Source organism: Zeus faber (genome assembly GCF_960531495.2).
Source record: "Zeus faber genome assembly, chromosome: 18".
Classification (NCBI taxonomy): Eukaryota; Metazoa; Chordata; class Actinopteri; order Zeiformes; family Zeidae; genus Zeus; species Zeus faber.
Window position 1 is genome coordinate 18,762,505 of NC_137210.1, and position 21,737 is coordinate 18,784,241.

Consider the following 21,737-nt stretch of genomic DNA (forward strand, 5'->3'; position numbering starts at 1 on the left):
ACCTCGTCATGCTTTGGAGGGGGGAGGCAAAACAAACATGCACGAGTAGCCACCGCCTCCCGACGCTTGGATCTCACACACACACACACACACACACACACCCATGCACGGGTCAGAGTTAGAATAAGAGGGTGCACACGAGGTGAGGAGTGAAGAAGGGCGTGTTCCAGCGACCTTTGAGGAGAGAAACAGTTCTACAAGCTTTAGTAATGGTACTCGTCATTGAGGGCGGGTTCGCAGAAGAACCGAGAGCCGCGCTTGGCGGTGCGGGCGGTGAAGGGCACCGTCTTCAGCACTGCATCGAGAACGACAGGGACAACAGCCACAGGACAAGACACAGGGTGTGAGAGAGAGAGAGAAAAAACAAAAAGCAAGAAGACTCCTAACAGCCATTTAGCACCGGTTAGAGCTCAGCAAATACCCCGACAAGCAACAGCTCAATGTTGTTATTATTATGTCTTTTAGAACGGTGACGAGCGGATTACGACAACTATCCTGGGAGCCTCGCGGGCGCTGAATTTTTATCGTTAAAAGAAAAAGTGTTTTTTTCTACGATGGGGGACATCAGGGTTAGGGTTAGACGGTTAGAAATCTTTTATTATTGCAGATACTTAAACCTTCGGGGCATGGTCTGAATTTTCACGCCGTGTCATCAACAAGTCACATTTACAAAACACAAAGGACCTTTTCTTTCCATTGTTGATGAAAAATAAATAAAGAAGTAAAACCCTGCAGTTTGTCCTTTTCTGCTGGTCAAACGCTATTGCGAACAGCGAGAACGAGGAATGAGTCAGAGCCCGATCCAGACTACGTACACACCAAACTACAAGCAGAATGCATAAGCAATGACGCACATTTTAGAAAGCTCAGAATGTGGCTCAATCCGCCGGATTGTCAACGCACGTCGGCACTTGGTGTTAAAAACAGAAACCCGGTTGAATTACACGAGGCCCCGACACATGGCGGTTAGTGGCTTTAAAGAAACCGCGTTAATGACCGGCATGCATTCCAACCCGTTTGCTTTCCTTCCTCTCGCGCGAAGCGGGGGGGGAGGGAGGGGGGCGTACTCACCGGTGATGATGTCCTCTATGGCGCCGTCCTTGCCCTCGTAGACGTGTCTGCTGTCCTTCACCTGCTTCTTCCGCAGCTCCTGGATCAGCTCCTGCTGCTGCCGCTTGCTCTTGTGCGGAGACTGAGGCGCGCGCGCGCGCGCACACACACACACACACACACACACACACACACACACACACACACACACACACACACACACACACACACACACACACACACACACACACACACACACACACACACACACACACACACACACACACACACACACACTTCTTAAAAGTGCAAACAAACCAGATACACAGGTCGTCTCCAGGAATCATAGGGTATTGGAGGTACGTATGAACTGAGTTGCGTTCATCTACAACAGATAAAATGAAGACCTCCGAAAAACCGAGACTATTCCATGCCTCAGGGCATAATATTTATTCGGTTAAACAAGACCTTTGAAGGACCTGCAGACAGCCTGGAAGAAAGTAGTCAGTGAGTCTGTTAATGCATACCATCACACAAACATCACTGAATTATTCAATGCAGTGAACAAGAAAAATAAAACTAACGTTGATGATGCCATAAATCTCTAAATTCCCAAGTGACTTTCAGAACATTTACGTGTGTGTGTGTGTGTGTGTGTGTGTGTGTGTGTGTGTGTGTTGCCGCGTGTGTGTTAAATGGAGCATTGAAGTTCCGCTGCTGCTGATCCTGAGCTGATGTGACGCGAGGCAGCAGGACGCCAGGCGCCACAACCCAATATAACCACAAGCAGCAGGCGGCCATCACACCGCTAATCTGCCATCGGGGGCGGGGGGAGATTAGAGGGAAGGTGGAGAGGCTTCGTACCTTCTGCTCCTCCTCCAGCAGGGCCTCCTGCTCCAGAAGCTTCTCCATCATCATCTGCTCCTGCCGCTTCCTCTGCTCGTTGTCCTCGTCCGCTTGCTTCCGTACAAAGAGACAAACACACAGTCGAGCTTGGGGCTGGGCATCAATGTAATATGGTTGATAAGAGACTACATGATAAGAGACAACATAATACCGTAGCTGTTCTGATCTGTAACGACCTGCGTGGTCAAACCAATCAACAGTGCGGTGTTTGTCCGAAAATGTCATGATATTTGACTTTGTCGATATCGTGCGGCCACACACCCTAGATGAATGCCAACGTGATCATTAGCTCTTTCAACTCACGCACACAAGTTACACATATTTGGCTGTAGAACCGCATAGCGTGCTGCACACCGGGGTTCCCCAAACTGGGTTCTGCGGCCCCCGATGGTGGATTGCTGTCAAACCCCCGAGACAGAGAGAGAGAGAGAGAGAGAGAGAGAAAGAGAGAGAGACTCACCCTGTAGGCCTTGACGAATCGCACGAAAACGGGGAAGAAGACGGACGGAGGCGTGGTCTTGGCGTTCTCCCCGAAGAACTTAACCGCCTCGTCGAAGGCGTCCTGTCGAGGGCGAAACCCGGAGGTGAGTCTCCAGCCGGAGTCCGGCGCGTGACGCTCGCGTCCAGACGTGATATTACAAACGGCGGGCGCGCCCACCTGTGCAATCTTGGCGTCGTCCTGCAGCTTCTTCAGCTTGCCCTCGCTGTGCGTGATGAAGTCTTTGAGCATGGTGTTGTGGCCGTGCAGGCTGTACTCCCGCTTGGTCAGCTCCATGCCCCTCTGCAGCTCCTTCACGTCCAGCAGCACGTTCTCCAGCGACACTGCCCAAAAGTAAACCACACACAGTATAGACGTATAGAAGCACATCCACTGACGAGGGGAAGGGACAAGAGCCACTGGTGAATTGTTGGAAGAACAGTCAAAAGTCATGAGAATCGATTTGATATTGATGCTTCCCCCGACGACAGTGAAATGTAAAAAGTCATGTTAAAACAAAACAAAAAAAAAAAAAAAAAAAGTGAACATATGTGCAACAAATGTTTCCACATTTCAAGAGAATCTGTGACTTCCGTTATTTGTTATCGTCTCCACCCAGGTGACGGAGCAGATGCTTGTAATGTTTAGAATGCCTCTTTGTTTTCCTCAACGTTGCTTTGCATTCCATGGTGCAGCGAGTTGAGCAGTGACTCAGCACAGGACCACATTCTCATTTTAATGTGTTGAGTACTGCATGCTTTTTTTTTTTTTTGTTTAAGCTACAGTGAATTTGATCTAAAATGATTCGATTATTTTGAATACAATACTGTATGGGTTGGAAGGGGAGATTTTTATATCCAATATAATTAACATCTGCATTTTTTTGTCATGTTACTTGCTGTGTCCAAGTGGTGACATTGGTAGGAACTATACTGCCAATTTCCCTCTGGGGACGAATCTAGTGTCTCCCCATGAACTGATCATGACGCATTATGGGATGCCGCACAACTCACCCGCCGCCGCCTTCTCCACATAGTGCAGCTCGTTGTAGAAGAGAGAGACCTGCTGATATTTCTCCTTCACCACGTTGGCGATGTAGTGCAACAAGGTCATCTTCCGGTCCGTGGACTTGGTGTCGAGCAGCTGCGCGGAAAATGCGGCATAAACGGTATAACCCAACCCAAAATCCAGCTTCTTCTGACAACAGGCAGAATTGAAACGTGTCCTAAAACTTCCACTTCTGCCTTGAAACTGACAATAAGTAGGAAATATCAACAAACTCACCATTAGTTTGTTTTTTAGTATTTGTAGTTAATATTACATTACATGTTTTTTTCCTATTTTCCCCCACAGATTCTGAAGGTTTTATATATTTTGACAATTAAGAAAATGTGTAAAATATAAACTACAACAATTTTGCTGCAAACCCCCTTCAAGGACCCCTAGGGGGCCGCGGACCACAGTTGGGAACCTCTGGTCTTATTCCCTCATCTTTCAAATATTACATTCCTATACAGAGTCAGGAGGAGCTTGACAAGGGGCTTGAGAAGGGGCTTGATTTTATCTCTTTTTTTTTTTTTTTGTTAGGGGAAGGAGGGGAAATATCAATAAACTAGCTTCAGCGGTTTAAATACAGGAGAAGGTCACTCACCAAGTCCAAGCTTTGCAGCTTGAAACCGTACACTGCTCCTCTCTTGCCGCTGTTCATGTAGTTTCCCAACGCCAAGATGATCTGGGAAACAAAGCGGCCAAAGAACCGTCAGAGAAATGCTCCCGGAGACGCGTTCGGCGTCGCCAGGCGGTGAACTCACCTCCAGGATTTTCTTCAGCTTCTGTGACGACTTGATGGACACCGAGGCCGCGATGATGGCGTGGAGTTGCTGTCGGACGTTAAAAAAATTAAAATAAAAAAAAAAAAAAAAAAAAAGGACATGGAATCAAGAGGTCCAATCAAAACTCAGAAATCATGTGGAAATAAAGCAAAAATAACTCTAAAGATGGGTTTCATTTCATTATTATAAATATTGTTGTATTTCATTGAAGCAGAAAATAGTTCATTTCCAAACAAAGTATTGATATTATAATGTTCTAATTTGATGGTATCATAGTATTTCCACTCAATCCTAATGAGTTTCTGAACCAACAGATGAATCCTGGACCAAGGACGGAAGCTCTTCATGACTCCGGAGCTGTAATTTACTTTCACCGCGCCACCGCAAATTAAGATAAACAGAACCGAACTGCCCAAATAGACGCTTTGCTCCAAGCCACGACACTGAAACGGGGCAATAACGAACTGGGTGCCTCACCGGCGTCAGCATCTGCACACTCTCGCAGAAGTTCCCGATGAAGGCCATGATGGTCATCTTCTGCATGAGGCGCTCGATCTTGCTGAACTGCATCATGAAGCGGTCCTCGTCCGTCAGGCTCTCCAGCGGCTTGCGCTCCTTCTCGAACTGACGCATCACCTTCACCTCGTTCTCCGTCGGCTGGAAGCGCATCAGGCACTCCACAAAGTCCACGGGCAGCGTGCGGAGGTCCAGCCTTCACAGGGAGAGACGGGTCAGACAGGTTTTACATAATAAACGTATCGTTTGAAGCACAATCATCTGTCTATTATTATTTTTTTGTTCAAAGTCTTGTTTTACTTTTTCCACATTATATAACAACAGGTCCAAACATGACCAACAGAAAAATAAATCCCCTAACACCCACCCTCCAGATACCAGACATAAACATATGAACATCATATATGAAAAATAGGATACATTGTTGTGCTGTTAGCGTCCATATTCTCAACAAAGGTTAAGAAAGGCTGCCAAATAGTATAAAGCTTCCGAGTAGCCCCTCAGACAGTGTATCTTATCTTTTCCAATTTAAGATGGGAGATGACTTCCCTGATGCAATGGCTATATGTCGGTGGAGCAGGATCGTTCCATTTAAACAGTATCAGTCTCCTGGCCAAAAGAGTACCAAAGGCCATCATGCTTGAGTCTATTTATTCTTTTTAAAGCCAAATTCTCATGCAGGGACATAACGTTTTGAAATGAATATGGATCGCCGCACGCAGACCACAAACCACTGACAAACGAGATAAGTACGAGGAGAGGCGAGAGGAGGGGGCTCTTACAGCTGGATGGCCTTGCAGATCTCCTCGGGCGTCTTGCCCACCTTCCGCAGCGTGATGGCCAGGTTCTTGGCCCGGTTGGAGTCCAGCAGGGCCACCTTGTTGGGCCCCTTCTGAATCACCTTGTGCCGGCTCATGGTCACGTCCAGCGCCTGCCCCTGGGCCTTCGTCTTGAACATCTCCTCAAACTCATCCACGTTCAGGTCCTGGAAGACCACATCATCATCATCTCTGTTTAAATCATAGTTTGACATCTTCATTCTCTAATGATCGTATTTCCATGTTATTTGTGAAAATTAAATCCATAGAAGAAGTGCTACCGTTTGTCCTGTCACACAGGTTTATATACCAGTACTATTTTTACTAGTATAACTGAAAGTATTTTTGTAATAATTCATCACTATCATGTTTCTATCTCACCTTAATATTGTGATCCATTCTGTCATTCTTATTCTTTATCCATTTTTTTTATTTTTTATTTTACTTGCACTGTTCTCTCAACTTCTGCTTCCGTCCACACCCCAATTCCGCCCCCGGGATTAGTAACGTGTTATGTCACATCATTAAAAAAACAAAAGGAGAAAGAGCGGCAGCCGTCCTGTTCCACAGAGCGGTTACCTCCAGTATCCTCTCGTCGTCGATCTCGTTGAAGACCGTCCCGTTGATCTGGTTGGGTTTCAGCGCCACCCAGTTGAACACGGGCATGCGGAATTTGGTCTTGATGGGTTTCTTAATCTTGACGGCTGCAGCGGAGGAACGTGGAGTTAGAATCTGTGTCTGTGCGTTGGGGGTCGTGCGTGCAAATGGAAAAAGATACACAAATACACGTGCAGGAGGACGGTGGAAGGGGTTGACGGGTGTCAGGGACAGAAACTTCTGTTCAACGACGGAGTCAAATCTAATTTTAAGCACGTTTCGACACATTTTTATACTCATGATTCAGTCGCTCTGCAGAGTACGTCTGTCCACCCGACCTTGGCAGGGTTGGGCAAGTCTAATATGTTTATCTAATATGGGCGGGTTTGATACCGCGATGATGAAGATGGCTGCGCCTGATGTGGAAGGGTCTGTTGAATCCGCCATCACCATAGTATTAAATGAACTGGACGGTATCTTTTCTCTTAAAAGCTTTTTTGTTGATAAGAAGGACGTGTTTGCCCAACTTCCCACAGGATCTGGTGCAAGTTTAATTTAACGTCACTCGTTTCCTTGCTCTGATTGGTTGTAGGTCTATCCAATGCCCTGATTGGTTGTAGGTCTGTCCAATTGTGTCCAGAGACATTTTGGTCTGCGCTGGTTGGTAACCCCTTGGAAATCAAAAATCAACTGAGATATTCCAGACTAATACGCATTAGCAAATTGATCTGGCGATGCCTGGCTCATTCTCAACATTTTTCATGACCACTAACCATTTTCAAGTATTTTAATACGGTCTTTACCTTTTTTTTTTTTTGATAATTTGAGCGATTTAAGAAATCAATCTTAAAACCATCTCCCCTACCTATTGTTACCACATATTTGTTTGTCAAAATGACTTGACTGTCACTGTGGCTGTAATTAGTGTTTGTTAATTCCATTCAAAAAAGGCAGACGTGATCGTTTTTCAAGCTGTTAAAACAAACTAAAACAAACGCAGCACATTCTCCATAAATAAAGAGCAGTTAGCTCAGCGACGGTATTTCGGGCGCCGTCTTCCCTGACTGGCACGGCCGCGCTATTTATCTTGGGGAGATGGTTAGAACCGGTTGCGGTACCCACTCGGGCTTATTCCTTGAAGCTAAAACCTTGACGGTGGCTCCTTGCCACAGTGGGACAGGAGCCAGCAGGTAAGGCCCAGGGGACGCTGACGAATGGCTGTTCCAGTTTTACGCAAACCCTCGTGCTTATCTCCGGCTGCATCATCATCATCATTCTCATCAACATCATCGTCACCTGCCTGCCACAGCATGCAACAAGGAACACTTCCAGGCATTGCAACACAGATCTCCAAAAACACACGCACACGAGTACAGGTATGAAGATATGAAACAGACAAGGCGGTACAGGTACGGGGGAGAACCGTGCAGAGTTTGAAATATGGCTTTATAAGGGAGCGGCTGCAGTAGTTCTGATTGGCTTTTGGTTGTGAAAAGGTGAAGAAAAACAAACAAACAAAAAAAAAAAAAAGTATAGGTTTGATATCAATACAAACCCCATTTTCCCAAATGCCACAGAGACCTTTAGGGAGCCAATCAGCCTTTAGTAATGAAGCATTTCCTGTATGTTCAATTCGCCCCGGACGAAATAAATAAATAAAAATGCCATTTTCCAAACTCGGGGCTTGGGGTAGGGTTGCGGGGGGGGCAGGGAAACATTTTGACATGTAGACAGAACCTACAGAACAGTTTGATGGGTCCCTCTGGTCGGCGGTAAAAAGAAAGAAAGAAAGAAAGAAAGAGAAACAATCGAAAAGAGAAACTGTTAGGAAATCGGCGGATTTGGCGAGGAATTACGAAAGCCTAAAAAGCTGACGTGCACTTCGCCCGCACAACACGGCAGTGCGGTCACACTCCGGGAAAAAAACGAAACACTCCGAAATACAGTCTTACAGTCCCTGTGGACGTTGCTGTGTTTTGAGTTTCAGGTTTCTCAGGGCGGCCTCCAGAAATGCATTTGCATGAGACATTTTACCGTGCACAGCGCTGTTCCTCAGTTAACGACTGAGGGGGATAAGGGCGTTACAGTCACACGTCGCCCGCACACTCCTGGCAGACACACTCCCCACCCCACAAAGAAACTTTATCACAACAAAAACAGTAGTACGTACTGTGTGTGAGCGTGCTGGAAAACATGCACCAAAAAAAGACAAAAAAACAAAAACAAAAAAAAAAAAACAAAGCCACAAATTAAATACAAAAAAAAGGAGTGTGTCTTATAAAACACTGTCAAATGTTTTCAATCCTCTGGTAAATTTTTAGGTTTATTGTGTTTTTATTTTTTATTTGTGGGTTTATTATTATCTTGGTTTATTTTACTGTTTATTGTTCATTTTAGGTTTAGATTGTTTTTTGAAGAGTTGCTTTCACACTGCAATTTTCCTCTGAGGATGAATAAAATATATTTATATATCTTGTGTGCGAGTGTGCCAATAAATAAACAATAACATTAATCTGAATTCAAGCAACGGCCCAAATGAAGCGATTAAATAAAAATTAAAAATTAAAATAAAAGGTTGTGCTTCTATCTACGAATACGTTCTCTGGTACTATTCCGTACTGGAGCGTGATACTTGTGGTGACCTCACCTGCCAGCCCGGAGTTCATGATGACGGTGGGCGTCCCGCAGCCGGGCAGCGGCGGGGCCATGGGCGGCGGAGGGGGCGGCAGCATCTGCGCTATGGGCCCCGGGGGGGGAGGAGGGGGAGGCGGAGGAGGCGGTGGGGGAGGAGGGGTGGCCGCCGGCGACGGGCCGTTTGAAACTGGGGGAAGAGCGGAGTTTTTTTTATTCATTGTTTATTTATAATTTTTATTTTTCCTTTTTTTTTTTTTTTTTGCAGTGGCTGTTTGTTGTGGCTGGTCTGATGCACGAGCATTTCATAGCCAAAAACGTCTCCACTTCAAATCGAGTTGCGTCTCTTAGCTCCACCCGTTTGTGTAGAGTACAAAACTTAGATAAAAACATTAACCTACCGATGCCGTTTATCGGTGGAGGAGGTGGTGGCGGAGGCGGGGGCGCGGGTACGCCCCCTGTGGGTCCGACATGGTGCGTGCTCCCCCCCGGTACACCACCCACCACCAGGCCACCCTCCACCAGCGACACGCCCGGCGGCAGCGAGGGCAGGATGGCGATGTCTCCGTCGCCCTTCTTGTGGATCTTGATGCTCCCCTGCTTCTCCAGCTCGTGGATCTTCTTCTCCAGGTTGCACTGCCGCTGCAGGGCCTCGTCCTTCTGCTTCACCGCCGCCCGCAGCGTGTGCACCTGCGAGCTGGCGTCCTTGTACACCTCCTGTGTGTGTGTGTGTGTGTGGGGACGTTAGGGTTAGAAGTGGACGTGGTTTTGGTTCAAAATGAGAGGTGTGCTTTCTGCTAATTAAGAGCTAGAGGAGCTTTCAGAGGAATCCATCAGAAATGTCTCACACACACACACACACACACACACACACACACACACACACACACACACACACACACACACACACACACACACACACACACACACACACACACACACACACACACACACACACACACAGAGATAACATACAAAGAATAAATAAAAATAGATAATTTGCAGACTAGCTGTGTGATTACCATGAAAGTAAAGTAGATTGTCCAAGCTTGTGGAATTAATACTTAGTATTAATATGGATAGTATTTTTATGGATGTGCCATGTATGATTAAAAATGTTTCTGTTTTTAAGTAAATTTTCCCCTTGATACTCACTGTGTGATTTTATTTGCTCATTGTTTCCCTTTAAATACTTCGACCCTTTGGCTCATGGCACTTGTGATCACTGAAACTGAGGCAGAAGATTCAATATTCTTATAATTATTATCCTATATTTTTTAGTTGTTGTATTCCTTAAACAATCCTTGTTTTATTTTCTCCCTTGGAAGGCGCTGTCCTCCGTCTGCACACTGAGCACTCCACACCATCCTGTGTTGTCTTTGCCTGTGTTCTTATCTGCAGCTGTGTGTTCCGGATGTTTGTTTTTTTTGTTTCGTTTTTTTCCTCCTTCTTCAGCCTTCCATCCTCCTCTGCTTTTTCTCCTCTTACTTAAGGAACTCCTCTCTGAGTAATTCTTCAGTCCATCCCGTTCCAGCCTTGAGAGCGGGTGCTGTATCGTGCTCATTTTACCTCCGCAGAAATAAAATCCTTTATAACCTCAGTTTGAGTCTCCTGATTCCGGAACCAGGTCCACCTCACAAATAGGGGTGGCAGAGAAATTGCCGACAGTAACCTTAGTATTTTGTCCGTTTGTTTACCCCCCGCCCCACATAAAATAACAAAACAAAAAAAACATTTAAAAAGATATTTAAAAATAACAGTTTTCGACGATTGCACATTTGGTTGACAATGAAAAAATACAGAATTTGACACCCAAGCAAGTAACATTTCAATCACTCATGTGCGCTTTTAATTTATGACAGATAAAAAATAAATTCTGAGGGTCCCATTTACTGTGAAGTTTAAATTCAATTGTAATTTTCAGTTAAAAGTTCATGTTAAACGACACTGACCCTGATGGTGTCCAGGTCCTTGTTCCTCTGCATCAGCTGCTTCTCCAGCTCCACGATCTTGGACATGGCCTCATTCTCCGTGTCCTGAAGCTTCTCCGTCATCTGACGCACCGACAGCGAAGGAGGAGAAACGAGGTCGGGGAGTCAACGATACGACCGCATCACACTCATGTCAACTAGATATATTACTTAATTTATTTTATGAAATCAATATGTCACAACTGCAGCAGAAATCTATGGAAATTACCATTTGCTTATTTTTTTGGAGCAAGGATGACAGATGACCCCCGGTACCTTGGTTGGAAAACAATTAACCCCTTAAACCCCAGGCTAAGGAACTGGGCAATATTGACAATATCATGATAATAATCATTTGATTTGACAATATTTTGAGGGATTTGGGGTACTTTCATGACATATTCACACACAAGGAATATTTGGGAAATAATCATCTGTAAAGTGCATATCATAGGAATTGATTGCAGTCTCAAGTTCAGAAAATTGCATTCCTTTACTGTAATGCAGCTTTAAAGACTATATTTAACGATATTGCGATATGACAATAACCAAAATCAACAGAATTCCCAGACGATATCTAATCTCACACCACACCGGAGCCCCACCCCCTCGCCTAATTTTCCATACCCATTACATTTAGGAATATCCAAATAAATGGCTTCCACAGTAAATGAAAGATGGAAATAAATGAACGAAACCTTACAAAGGACACTTAAGTCCTGTTTCGGGAGAAACCCTCAAGTAAGGGCCCTCCTGAGGATCAGAAATAAAACTAAGTAGACCTGCAGAGCTCTTTATGTGTGCGCATGTTACTGCAGGGAGGGGTCTAAAGCCGAGGTCTGGGACCCAGAAGGGACCCCGGTGTGTTGGGGGCGACTCTGGAGTTTCAGTCCTGGGGGTGGGGGGGGGGGGTCTCTCACATGCGACATGTTCTCCTCCAGCTCCTCCACCCGCTCCAGTGCTGCATTCTTGGTCTCGGCGTCCTCCAGCAGCGCTCCCACGTCGAACACGTTGTCCAGGTAGGCCTGGATCTGGACCTGCAGCTTGTCGCTCTCCGTGTGCTTCAGCTTCTGCAGAGAGACAAATTCTGATTCAGCCCCGGCGGTTCGGTGAGCATCGATCTGGCCTCGCGGTTTGGGGGAAATTCCAACAAAAAAAAAAAAAAAAAAAAAAGAAATCTGGGTATTGACTGAGTTGCCATGGTTGCGGTCTCCGGGGAGCCGCGGTGACGATCTGTGTGTCAGCAGCGGCTCTGAGCTGGATATTAAGGACGTTAAGAGGTTTTACTCACGTCTAAGTACTCGTCCAGACAGAGTTTGGTGAAGTCGTACTGCAGGTGGACTCTAAAGTTCATGTCCTCCACGGAGTGAACCACGATGTTGATGAACTGCATACACGCCACCTGCAAAGTCAGACGGTAGAAATATGCTTAAAACAAGATGTTTAAAACAGCATTTCATGAAATGAAGGGCATTTTTCTTCTTGTTTTTTTAAATAGCGGTTGGCACATAACGCATTATAAGACATAATGATAATCTGCCAATAAGATAAAGGTTCAAAGGTTATTTTTTATGTCATAAGCATTAACAAATTGGATTTGTCTGGCTATGGAACTGTTCTGCAAAGCCAGCCACAACACCATTAAAATATAACAAATAAAATAACAACTTTTATAATAAATTAAAAAAATTAGAACCATTACAAATAATATGAATAATAATAAGTAGAGTAATAAATAGTTATAGATAATAAATAAACATAATAAATAAATGAAAATCAGGTAAAATAAGAAACTGCTGAGTAAATCCTAATCACTGCTCCGTGCAGTTGCACTAGCCGAGGTCCTTCTTTAGAGGGAAATAGTGCTTTTTTGAGAGTGGGCACGAAGTGGGCACTCTCGTTGTCACTGAGCAAACTTCCTGCAGAGTGCTCCGAGTTTTTCCTCAAATAAATAAATAAATGTGTTTGCTTTCATCCTGGTGTCAAATGACTTTGCGGCTCGCCAGCGGGGCTCTGAGCGACTTGTGACACACGCACGCACACGCACGCACACACACTCACACGCACACACTCACGTGCACACACACGCACACACACACTGGGGGGGAATTATGTACAACTGGCACTCTTCACAATCAGAGCCTTTCAGTCGCCGCTGCACTGCTAATTGGCCAAAACCAGCGTTGAGAGGACTGACTTGGTGACTCCAGACAGCATGCGCCATGCCTGAAATCTTCGGTTTCTGGGGACCGGAAGGGATCGATAGCGGCGGAGGGGAGGGGAGGGGTGCGGGCGCGCTGGGGACGTGCACGCACGTCGTACCATGAAGTCGATGTTGTTGTCCTCGTTTTTAAAATGCTCCATTAGCTTCTCGAATCGCTGCGTCTCGGCACACACCTGCAACACAACGACACGGATCAGTCTTAATGCTTTATTTGTGAAATATCATTCATGCTGATTATATCACCACCCTTCCCCAATACGTCATGAGGCCTCATCTACAGATATTAGGCGTCTCCTGACAACCCACCCCCCACTGCCCCAAAACCACCACTGGCTTTCGGAACAAGCATGACCTATTTTCCCCTTCTGTCTGTGATTACCATAACTACAGCAGAAAGGGAGAGAGAGGGGAATAGAGGGAGGGAGGGAGAGAGACTTTCCATTTCAGACTCTGCTCCGAGGCGACGAAGAGGAGTGAGGGGAGAGATAAGTCACGAGGAAGAAAGACCGAAAGAAACAGGAGAGACGTCTATCCAAGGACCTAGACATAATGCCTCTGCGCTCTCTCTCTCTCTCTTGTTCCCGTCCCTCCCTCCCTCCCTTCTCTATTCCCCCCCCCCCCCTAAAGGGCTTCAAAGGCGACATGACACGCTATCTTTCGAGGAGGAAGACGCAACCAACAGATGATGATGTAAGCGACGGACTAATTTCGGAGGTGCGACGCATTCCTAGATCCCTATCCAGCTCTGGAATGAGGAACCGGCCGCTCCGGAGCATTCCTCGGCCCTGAGCTGACGCCGGGGAAATGATAGCGTTTGGGACGGAGGAGAGAAAAAAAAAAAAAAAAAAAAAGAGCCCCTCCGCTCAGAGCCCTCGTACCTCCTTGAAGTTGTCGAAAGCCGAGAGGATGATTTCGTGGCCTCCTCTCACCAGACACACTGCCGCCAGCAGCTCCAGCACCAGAGCTTTGGTTCTGGGAATTAAAAAGACAAGGATGTGTTTTTGTTTTTTTTACAAAACCTGTTCTTAAAACACTCAGCAAAACAACGTTCAAACAGTTACATTTCGGAGCCCTGCTACCGAGGGGGCTTCCCTGGAGCGAGTCACCGCAGAGCAAGTTTGGCGCCCGTGTTTTAATGTGTTTCGCATTATAACTTTAGAAATATAAACCAATGAGAAAACTGGAATGATTCGGACATTTCACAATAATAACAAATCTTCTTTAAATGCCGCTTTTAAAGGTACAAAGATTAAAATAATAATAAAACAAAAAACAATCAAAATAGGCCGATAAAACAATACAATGAATCAATAAAAACAATAAGTTAATGAGGAATCCTAAAATTTATTTTTGTTGAAATCCAGGTTATGAGAACTTCCTCAGTGCCTCTCCCCCCCCCCCCCCACCTTCTCAAGCTGTATACATGTATGCATGTATGTACACAGTATATACAAACACGTTTTAAATGAAATAAATATATCATTTTGTAATACAACAGCTTGAGAAGGTGAAAAAAAATGTTTGTAATCTATCCAAGAGATTAAATATGACTATGAAGATTGAATCCTTCACCCATAATCCCTTTGTGTATCTATCAAGTGTGGGTGGGTGTGTGTGTGTGTGTGTCTGTGTGTGTGCGCGCACGTGCACATGGACTGGGGGATTGTGTGTGCCAGTACCTCATTCATTCATTCATTGAGGATCTGCCTGGATGAGGCAGTGTGTGACAGGTGAAAAGAGCTGGTTTCATAGGCATAAGGTTGTGTGTATAGAATTCAACACATAAAAAAAATAGAAATCAACATAAAGACGCAAACAAACACACGGCTGACCTGCCCCGTCAGGGTGAATAGGTTCTGGGCAACGGTAAAAATGGGAGTCTAGACAAGGGATCATTTTTGACCAAAATCCAAAAGAGCAGACGCAAAGAGGCTTTAGCGTTAAATAAAGTCTATTTAGGATTGCTAAACCAACGATTGACTAGATCCATATATTTGTAAATTACTATTACTTTTTTGGTGTAAATAATATTCAGGACCTGCATGAGCATCATCTGCAGAGATCAAGGTACAGTACAAGTACATTTAATACCTTAAGAGGAAGTACTTAAAGACTTACTGGGGTAGAAGTGGCATTGTGGTGCGTCCACGTCACTGGAGTCAATTTGAGTCAGGGAATTTCTATTTTTACGTCCGTCAAATGTTCTGACTACTTCTTCTTCCATTGAGACTCACCTGGGGTTCTTATTGTTGAGACTTAGTGCAATTTCATTCACAGCGTGTGGGTGCGACATGACCATGTTGAAGCCGTACTGGAACCATGAGGAGGAGAATGGAGAGAGAGAGAGAGAGAGAGAGAGAGCGAAAGAAAGAGACAGAACATGAGCGAAGGAGCCATTTGATAAACAGAGGGGAGGGATTCAGAGCACACGAGGAACCTGGTGGAGTTGAGGAATGAGGTGCCAGGGGAAACATGACAGTGGAACAAATTGGATTTAGCCGCAGATAGAGGTGAGTTTGGGAGGAGGGCAAAAGAGGTAGAGGGGGGAGCCGACGCCCACCTGGTAGTTCATGATGGCTCGCAGGCACATGATGCAGACGTGGACGTCGTCTTTCTTACAAACCAGCCTCGAGTTCTTCAGCGTCCGCCGACTGGGCAGCGTGTTGCAACTGAAAGAACAAAGACGCGGGTCAAGATTAACCCATTGTGGAGCCAACTTTACACTGAATCCGAAAACAGATCAGACCGGCCCCCTAGTGACAAAGTGTGCACGACAAAATACACACAACTCATTCATATAAAAAAAAGGAGCTCTATTGATAGTGAATATGGTGACACCCAACGTTAACATTAATAACGTCATTATATTATACACCTAACTTTTTTTTTTTTTTAACTTAGTTACAATATCTCTAGCTTGGCAACACCGTCTTCCGGTCATTGTGTCGGATCCCATATTTGCCGCATCGACTGAAAAACTAACCACACACACACACACACACACACACACACACACACACACACACACACACACACACACACACACACACACACACACACACACACACACACACACACACACACACACACACACACACACACACACACACACACACAAACAAACAAACCAAAAAAAAAACAAAAAAAAAAAAACAGATGTCGTTGGTGGAACTAGACGCTCCCGCCCTTTATGAGAGGGCCATTAAACCAGTATGCCACGTTCCATTAACGCACACAAAGGTGCTGTATACAATGGACCTCACTGGAGGCCAGAGGGCTGCCCCCCATTCCAATTGTTTTAATTTAACTACACCTCACAAAGATATCACTTACAACTAGTACAATGGCAGCCTGGTCATTTGCATGCAGGGCAGTGATTGCGCCGGCTTTACGGAGACAAAAAAAAAACAAAACACAAGGACCGGGGCCCTTTTTCTCTCTGTGAAGCCCTCGCCATGAAAGCAGAGGGAGCTGCCTTCACACTAGCAGCGATAATGAGCGGAGCTGATCAGGATCCGAAAAAAGGGGGAAAAAATATATATAAAAAAGGGGGGTGGGTCTGTTCTCTATTTACAGGCCCATGTCACGAGTTTGCTCTGACGAGTTCTGGGAAATAAAACGTCTTCAGTCTGAAGATAGACAAACTGATTCATGTCAGGCCCCGTGCCTCGGGTGTGACTGACTTGTGTCACGGCGGCCAAAATAGGTGTGTGCGTGTGCGCGTGTGTGTGTTGTGTGGATAATTAAGAGGGAAATGAATAATTGGGGCAAAGTTTAAAATATGCCATGTTAGATCCAAGGAGCTTCCAGATCTTCACCATCTCATCGGATTGTGAATCTGTGCCTTCCAATTTATGACTGTTCCAGTGTCTTTGTGTTCATACAGTCTTTATGGGGACTCCGTCTTTATGAGGACTGTTCGTTCTGTCTTTGGGGACTCTTTTCTAGAACTGTCTTCATGAGGACTGTTCTAGTATTGTCTTCAGGAGAGAGTCTTCATGAGGGCTCTGTCTTTATGAGGACTGTCTTTATGAGGACTATTACCTTTTTCTGACTTTATTGCTTGTATAAAATACACTTTTAGTACTAATTAGTAATACTTGCAGGCATTAAAAATGTATTAAGGGAAAGTAAAAAAATATGTATTTGCTTTGAAATTAAGCTGGGAAGTCACCTAAAAGTTAATTACTTAAAAATGTGCTTAAGAACATTATACAAGCACGATTTAAAAGAAAGGACTATAGGTATTTTCCTACCAAACATAAATACTATTTCTCCACAAGACGAACGCTGAAAGAATGGGACAGTCTAATATAGTCTAAGAAGACGTCTAGACTTTCCCATTGAAGACTGTTTTTGTCCCAATTTTTCCTGTATACTTTTCCTGTATAAAAACCAAGGATAAGCAACAAAAAATTGTAAAACCAGGATATGGGGGAAAAAACAGTGGGAAACATTTCAAAATAACACAAAATGAATACTAATGACGATAAAACGCTTAATAATAATAAAAACAATAACATATTTTTAAGTCAGTTTTCTCGCTAATTTCCAAAACTATGATCGCTATCAAAATTGGGAAACAGGGTATTTTCACAACGACATGAGAAAACACTATTAAACAGCGTAAACACTAACTACAGACTGAGGAGCGGGGCTGAATACCTCTAAGGATCTCTAGGTTACCACACATAGTACTTAGCACATACCGTCGTATTTGAGAGCACTTTGGACAATTTACTGCACTCAGCGTCCTTTGAGATTGGCATTACAAAGAAAACACACAGAATTCTCAGTTTGACATCCAAATATTGACATTATACTATGACTTACAGTGATGCAGCAATAATACAATAAAACATTTTACAGAAAGGTTGTCAATGGTACCAGGCTGATACTGGAAAATCATGTTTATAAAAAAAAAAAAAAAATCTCGGTTTAAACCCAAAACAGAAAGTAAAGCAAATGTGAGATTGGGAAATGACTAAGCGCAGCATTCCAGCTGACGCACACAAAGACTGAGGAATTTAGGTGAAACAATCAGCTTTTTAAAGAGCCCCCCCCCCCCCAAAAAAAAACAACAACTAGGCTAGATGCTGCATATAATTGCGTTTAGGGAGCCAAAAAAAGCAGTACACAAGCAGGGAAACAATGAATGTACCATGTAGAAAAAAAAGGGGGGGGGCAAAAAAATCCATTTACTCTAAGGGGAGGAGAATTTACTTTCAAGCACTGGAGAGGGGAGGAGGGTGTGCTGGCGGTACAAATAATTCACATCCCCGACACAAACAGCAGCAGGACAAATAAAGTGAGTAGCTCTAGCGGGGAGAGACATCCAGTACAAAAAGGCAGGGTGTGTGTGTGTGTGTGTGCGTGTGTGTGTGTGTGTGTGTGTGTGTGTGTGTGTGTGTGTGTGCGCGTGCATGCAAGTGTGTGTGTGTGAGAGGGGGAGAGCTTGTATGTGTGTCCATGTGCCTGTGTGGTCTATATATGTCAGTGTTACAGTGTGTGTGTGTGTGTGTGTGTGTGTGTGTGTGTGTGTGTGTGTGTGTGTGTGTGTGTGTGTGTTTTAGGAGCTGGGATGCAGGGTTATGGCTCATTGAGAGCCGGCAGCGTGAAGCCAAGACCTGCCTGCTGTCGTAGACTGGAAGACAGACGAGCAGAGGACTGAAGGGACATCAGGACAGAACACATGGTCAGCCCCGGAAAACCCCAAAACGTCAAAACACATCATGTACCGTACGGTGACGACGGAAAAATTAGATTGTTTATTAGATTGTTCTCAAATGAGAGAGGGATAGAAATTCATTTTGGACAATATTGACCCCATCTACCGTATACAGTTGCTGGGTGAAAACACCCTGCTGGGTTTAATTCCAGCCCCAAAACATCAAAATCTTCAGAACAATTCCAGAAATACATGAATGGGAATTTTTCCGCTATCGTGCAAAGGGCTCAAATCAGGGATCCAGGTGTCACATTTTTTAAAAAAGGAACGCTTTGTGTAAGGTCCCCCCCCCCCCTTCAAGACTTAACCCTTCAGGATTTAGGATTTGAAGTTACAGAAAGTTAACGTGTGTGTGGCACCACGACATCAATGGAACGGCAGAGGGGGATTTGGACGCGGAGTGCGGTGAGAATTAATACATAATTGGATGAGGGCTACTTTCCGGTGTTTGAGCGCAGGCTTATGAATTAATCCCAGACTGTGTTGTAAAAATGGACGCTAAAAATAATCTCACTTCCAACAAAACGGACCGCGGCAGGACAGCTGAACCGCCGCCACGGGCGCGGCGTTGGATGAATATTTCCAATACTATTTCCAGAGTCGTTACAATAAGAGGAAAACGACCCATTAAAAGATGTATTATTTGGTTTTTCCCCTCCGCTGAATTGCGCCTTAAGCCATTTAAAGACTTGCCTCATGACTCCATGAAGGGGCTTTTTCATCACATGGAGGGCGTGACTTCTCAAAACAGTAACAACCTCCGCCCCCCAGCGAACCGCAAAAAACTAGGACAATAAGACCCCCAAAGTGGAGGAAACACCAAGTCGGGGGGGGGGGATGCATTCGAACATGAGGTACCGTAGCGTGGACTGCCGCCCGGCGCGGGTGATTCCGTTTCCAGTGCCGTGGGAAGGCAGAGTTCCTCCGCCGTGGAGATCCTCGATGGAGCGGCTCCAGGGTTTGGATTTGTCCACGTAGTTCTCCTGGTTGTACTCCACGCAGTCGCCGTCGAACCTGAGGAAAGCGCCGCGTCAGTGAACATACGCACCAGTAACGTGACACGGGTTACACTGTATATCCCTTTGCGTCGGGCCGTCAGATCTGGCCCACAGGACGATTAATGGATTTTTATTTTATTTTTTTAAACTATTTTCTGTTTTTGTATTTCCTGACAGTGTATTTACAATGTTTCATCAAGCGGTTAAACCGAAAAGCTGCTGTTGTTGTTACTAGTCAATCTTCATTCACCAACAAAAACGTTGTAGTTACGGCAGAGACGTGAGAGCCGGCTTTGAGAAGAAAAACCAAACCAAGCCGACCACTGCCCTGTAACTCCGTAAGCCCGAGTCCAACTTCATTAGCCTGAAAGAGCATCCACACACAGAGCTCCGCGCAGGTTGCATAATTTTTTGTAAAACCGTGACTCAAGTCGCATTCGGACGAATCCGACCCGCGACCTAAAATGAGTGTGACACCTCAGCTTTAGCGTCCTTTGGTTGTCCACTTCGGATGGACATGCTATGTACAGCAACGTCCCAAGCTTTATTTATTTATTTATTTTTAATTTAGTCTTTATTATTAACATCATCTCAACATTGATTCATTTTGAGAATTTTAGCCAATTCCACAACATGTACTTATGTTTGTGACTTGTGATCCTTGGCTCACAGACTGCAGCTTTTCAACCCTGTTGTTTAATAGATGTAACAGAAGTTGCCAAAATATTCTGAGGTTGGTCTCTAGATTATGGCGGTTTTCAGCTCTTTTCATAATGAGACCCGTGGTTTTGATTTGGCTTTTTTTTTTTCTAGTTACACAAGTTAGTTTGCGCAGCGCTTCCTTCTATGGCAGATTTGAGAGGAAATGACAGGGGATCGGTATTTGGAGCTGCATCAATATTGCCGTCTTTTTATGGTTCTAACCATTAGAAAACGTGGCCAGACCATAATAACATATGGCAGAGCGGGGGCACAAATTAAAAATTCAACTGCACGGCTCATTTGGCCTCGAAATACCGAGCCAGTGAGCAATAATCACTGTGTTCATCTATCAATAGCAGCCTGTGCGGAGTGACTCAGTGTTTCTCCAGGATCCTCGGTGGTGTTCTGTGGTGTATGGATGGAGATGCATCAGCGGCCGTGCAGAATGGCGGCATTGTGCTCATTGTCAGCGTCTGGGTGGTATGGAGGGAAGGGCGGGCATGGAGAGAGAGAGAGAGAGAGAGAGAGACGGCGGTGACTTACGTGACGGCATACTGCGCGAAAGAAAGATACTCCACCAGCACGTCCAGACCTTTGTTCTCCTCGTTCAGGAACTCCCTCACCCACCTGAGGAGGGGAGGCAAAACACACCTTACACAATAGAAATATCTGAAATCCTGGAAAACCAAGAGGGCCGAGGGCCGTAACTTCTTTAAGAATCATAAACTTTATGACGAGTCTCTTTTTTTTTTTTGCGCTGTTCTACACCGTATAAAAAGTGATTTCACTGTCTGTTTGAATATAAAAAAGGCGCCTTAACTGGACTTGTGCACAAAAGGGAACATAATGGAGAAGCAGGACCTGGCTTCCCCCTGACCTTGTTAAAACTAATTGTTTTAATACGATCCATAACTTCTCCTTCTCTATTCCCTTCCTGTCATAATTCACGCACTTCAACTTTGTCTGGCTCAAACCAGTGAACATATCACACGATACGCAAGTTAGAAAAAGAGCCCCCAGACTCTGCAAAACAAAACAAAAAATCTCCTTATTTTTAGTTGCCAGTTGTCGTGGAGTCTTTTCTTCCAAAGAAAAAATAAATAAATAAATAAATAATAATAATGCAAGCAGTAGAGTAAAAGCGGCTCTGGGAAGGGACGCCCCAGGGAAGGATCAAAAGCCGCGTTCACACCTCCTTTCTCACCGGCGCTGAAATGGAACACACATTCAGCAGATTCCCAGAGCCTTCAAAATTTTTATAAATTTTTTTTTTTTTTTTTTTTTTTT

The 21,737-nt window shown here is 44.8% G+C and overlaps 2 protein-coding genes across 3 annotated transcripts in view; both read right to left on the minus strand.

The window, feature by feature from the left end:
* fmnl2a (formin-like 2a) overlaps positions 1-21,737 on the minus strand; it is a gene marked incomplete at its 3' end in the record, with an annotated part of 59,073 nt that overhangs the window by 4,909 nt on the left and 32,427 nt on the right. For both annotated transcript variants that reach the window (XM_080019188.1, XM_080019189.1), the window contains exons 5-25: positions 20,994-21,077; positions 19,609-19,764; positions 15,583-15,691; positions 15,257-15,333; positions 13,901-13,994; positions 13,121-13,195; positions 12,090-12,200; positions 11,719-11,868; positions 10,781-10,882; positions 9,230-9,545; positions 8,845-9,018; positions 6,180-6,304; positions 5,565-5,767; positions 4,744-4,978; positions 4,246-4,314; positions 4,086-4,166; positions 3,448-3,577; positions 2,615-2,778; positions 2,417-2,518; positions 1,915-2,010; positions 1,072-1,192 (exon numbers count right to left, since the gene is read on the minus strand). In XM_080019188.1, the coding sequence (XP_079875314.1) occupies positions 1,072-1,192; positions 1,915-2,010; positions 2,417-2,518; positions 2,615-2,778; positions 3,448-3,577; positions 4,086-4,166; positions 4,246-4,314; positions 4,744-4,978; positions 5,565-5,767; positions 6,180-6,304; positions 8,845-9,018; positions 9,230-9,545; positions 10,781-10,882; positions 11,719-11,868; positions 12,090-12,200; positions 13,121-13,195; positions 13,901-13,994; positions 15,257-15,333; positions 15,583-15,691; positions 19,609-19,764; positions 20,994-21,077 (2,774 nt within the window). The remainder of the gene's footprint in view (positions 1-1,071; positions 1,193-1,914; positions 2,011-2,416; positions 2,519-2,614; positions 2,779-3,447; positions 3,578-4,085; positions 4,167-4,245; positions 4,315-4,743; positions 4,979-5,564; positions 5,768-6,179; positions 6,305-8,844; positions 9,019-9,229; positions 9,546-10,780; positions 10,883-11,718; positions 11,869-12,089; positions 12,201-13,120; positions 13,196-13,900; positions 13,995-15,256; positions 15,334-15,582; positions 15,692-19,608; positions 19,765-20,993; positions 21,078-21,737) is intronic.
* pttg1ipb (PTTG1 interacting protein b) overlaps positions 7,970-21,737 on the minus strand; it is a 57,087-nt gene continuing 43,319 nt past the window's right edge. Inside the window, exon 8 of the mRNA XM_080019190.1 lies at positions 7,970-7,986. The gene's annotated coding sequence lies outside the window, so the exon portion shown is untranslated. The remainder of the gene's footprint in view (positions 7,987-21,737) is intronic.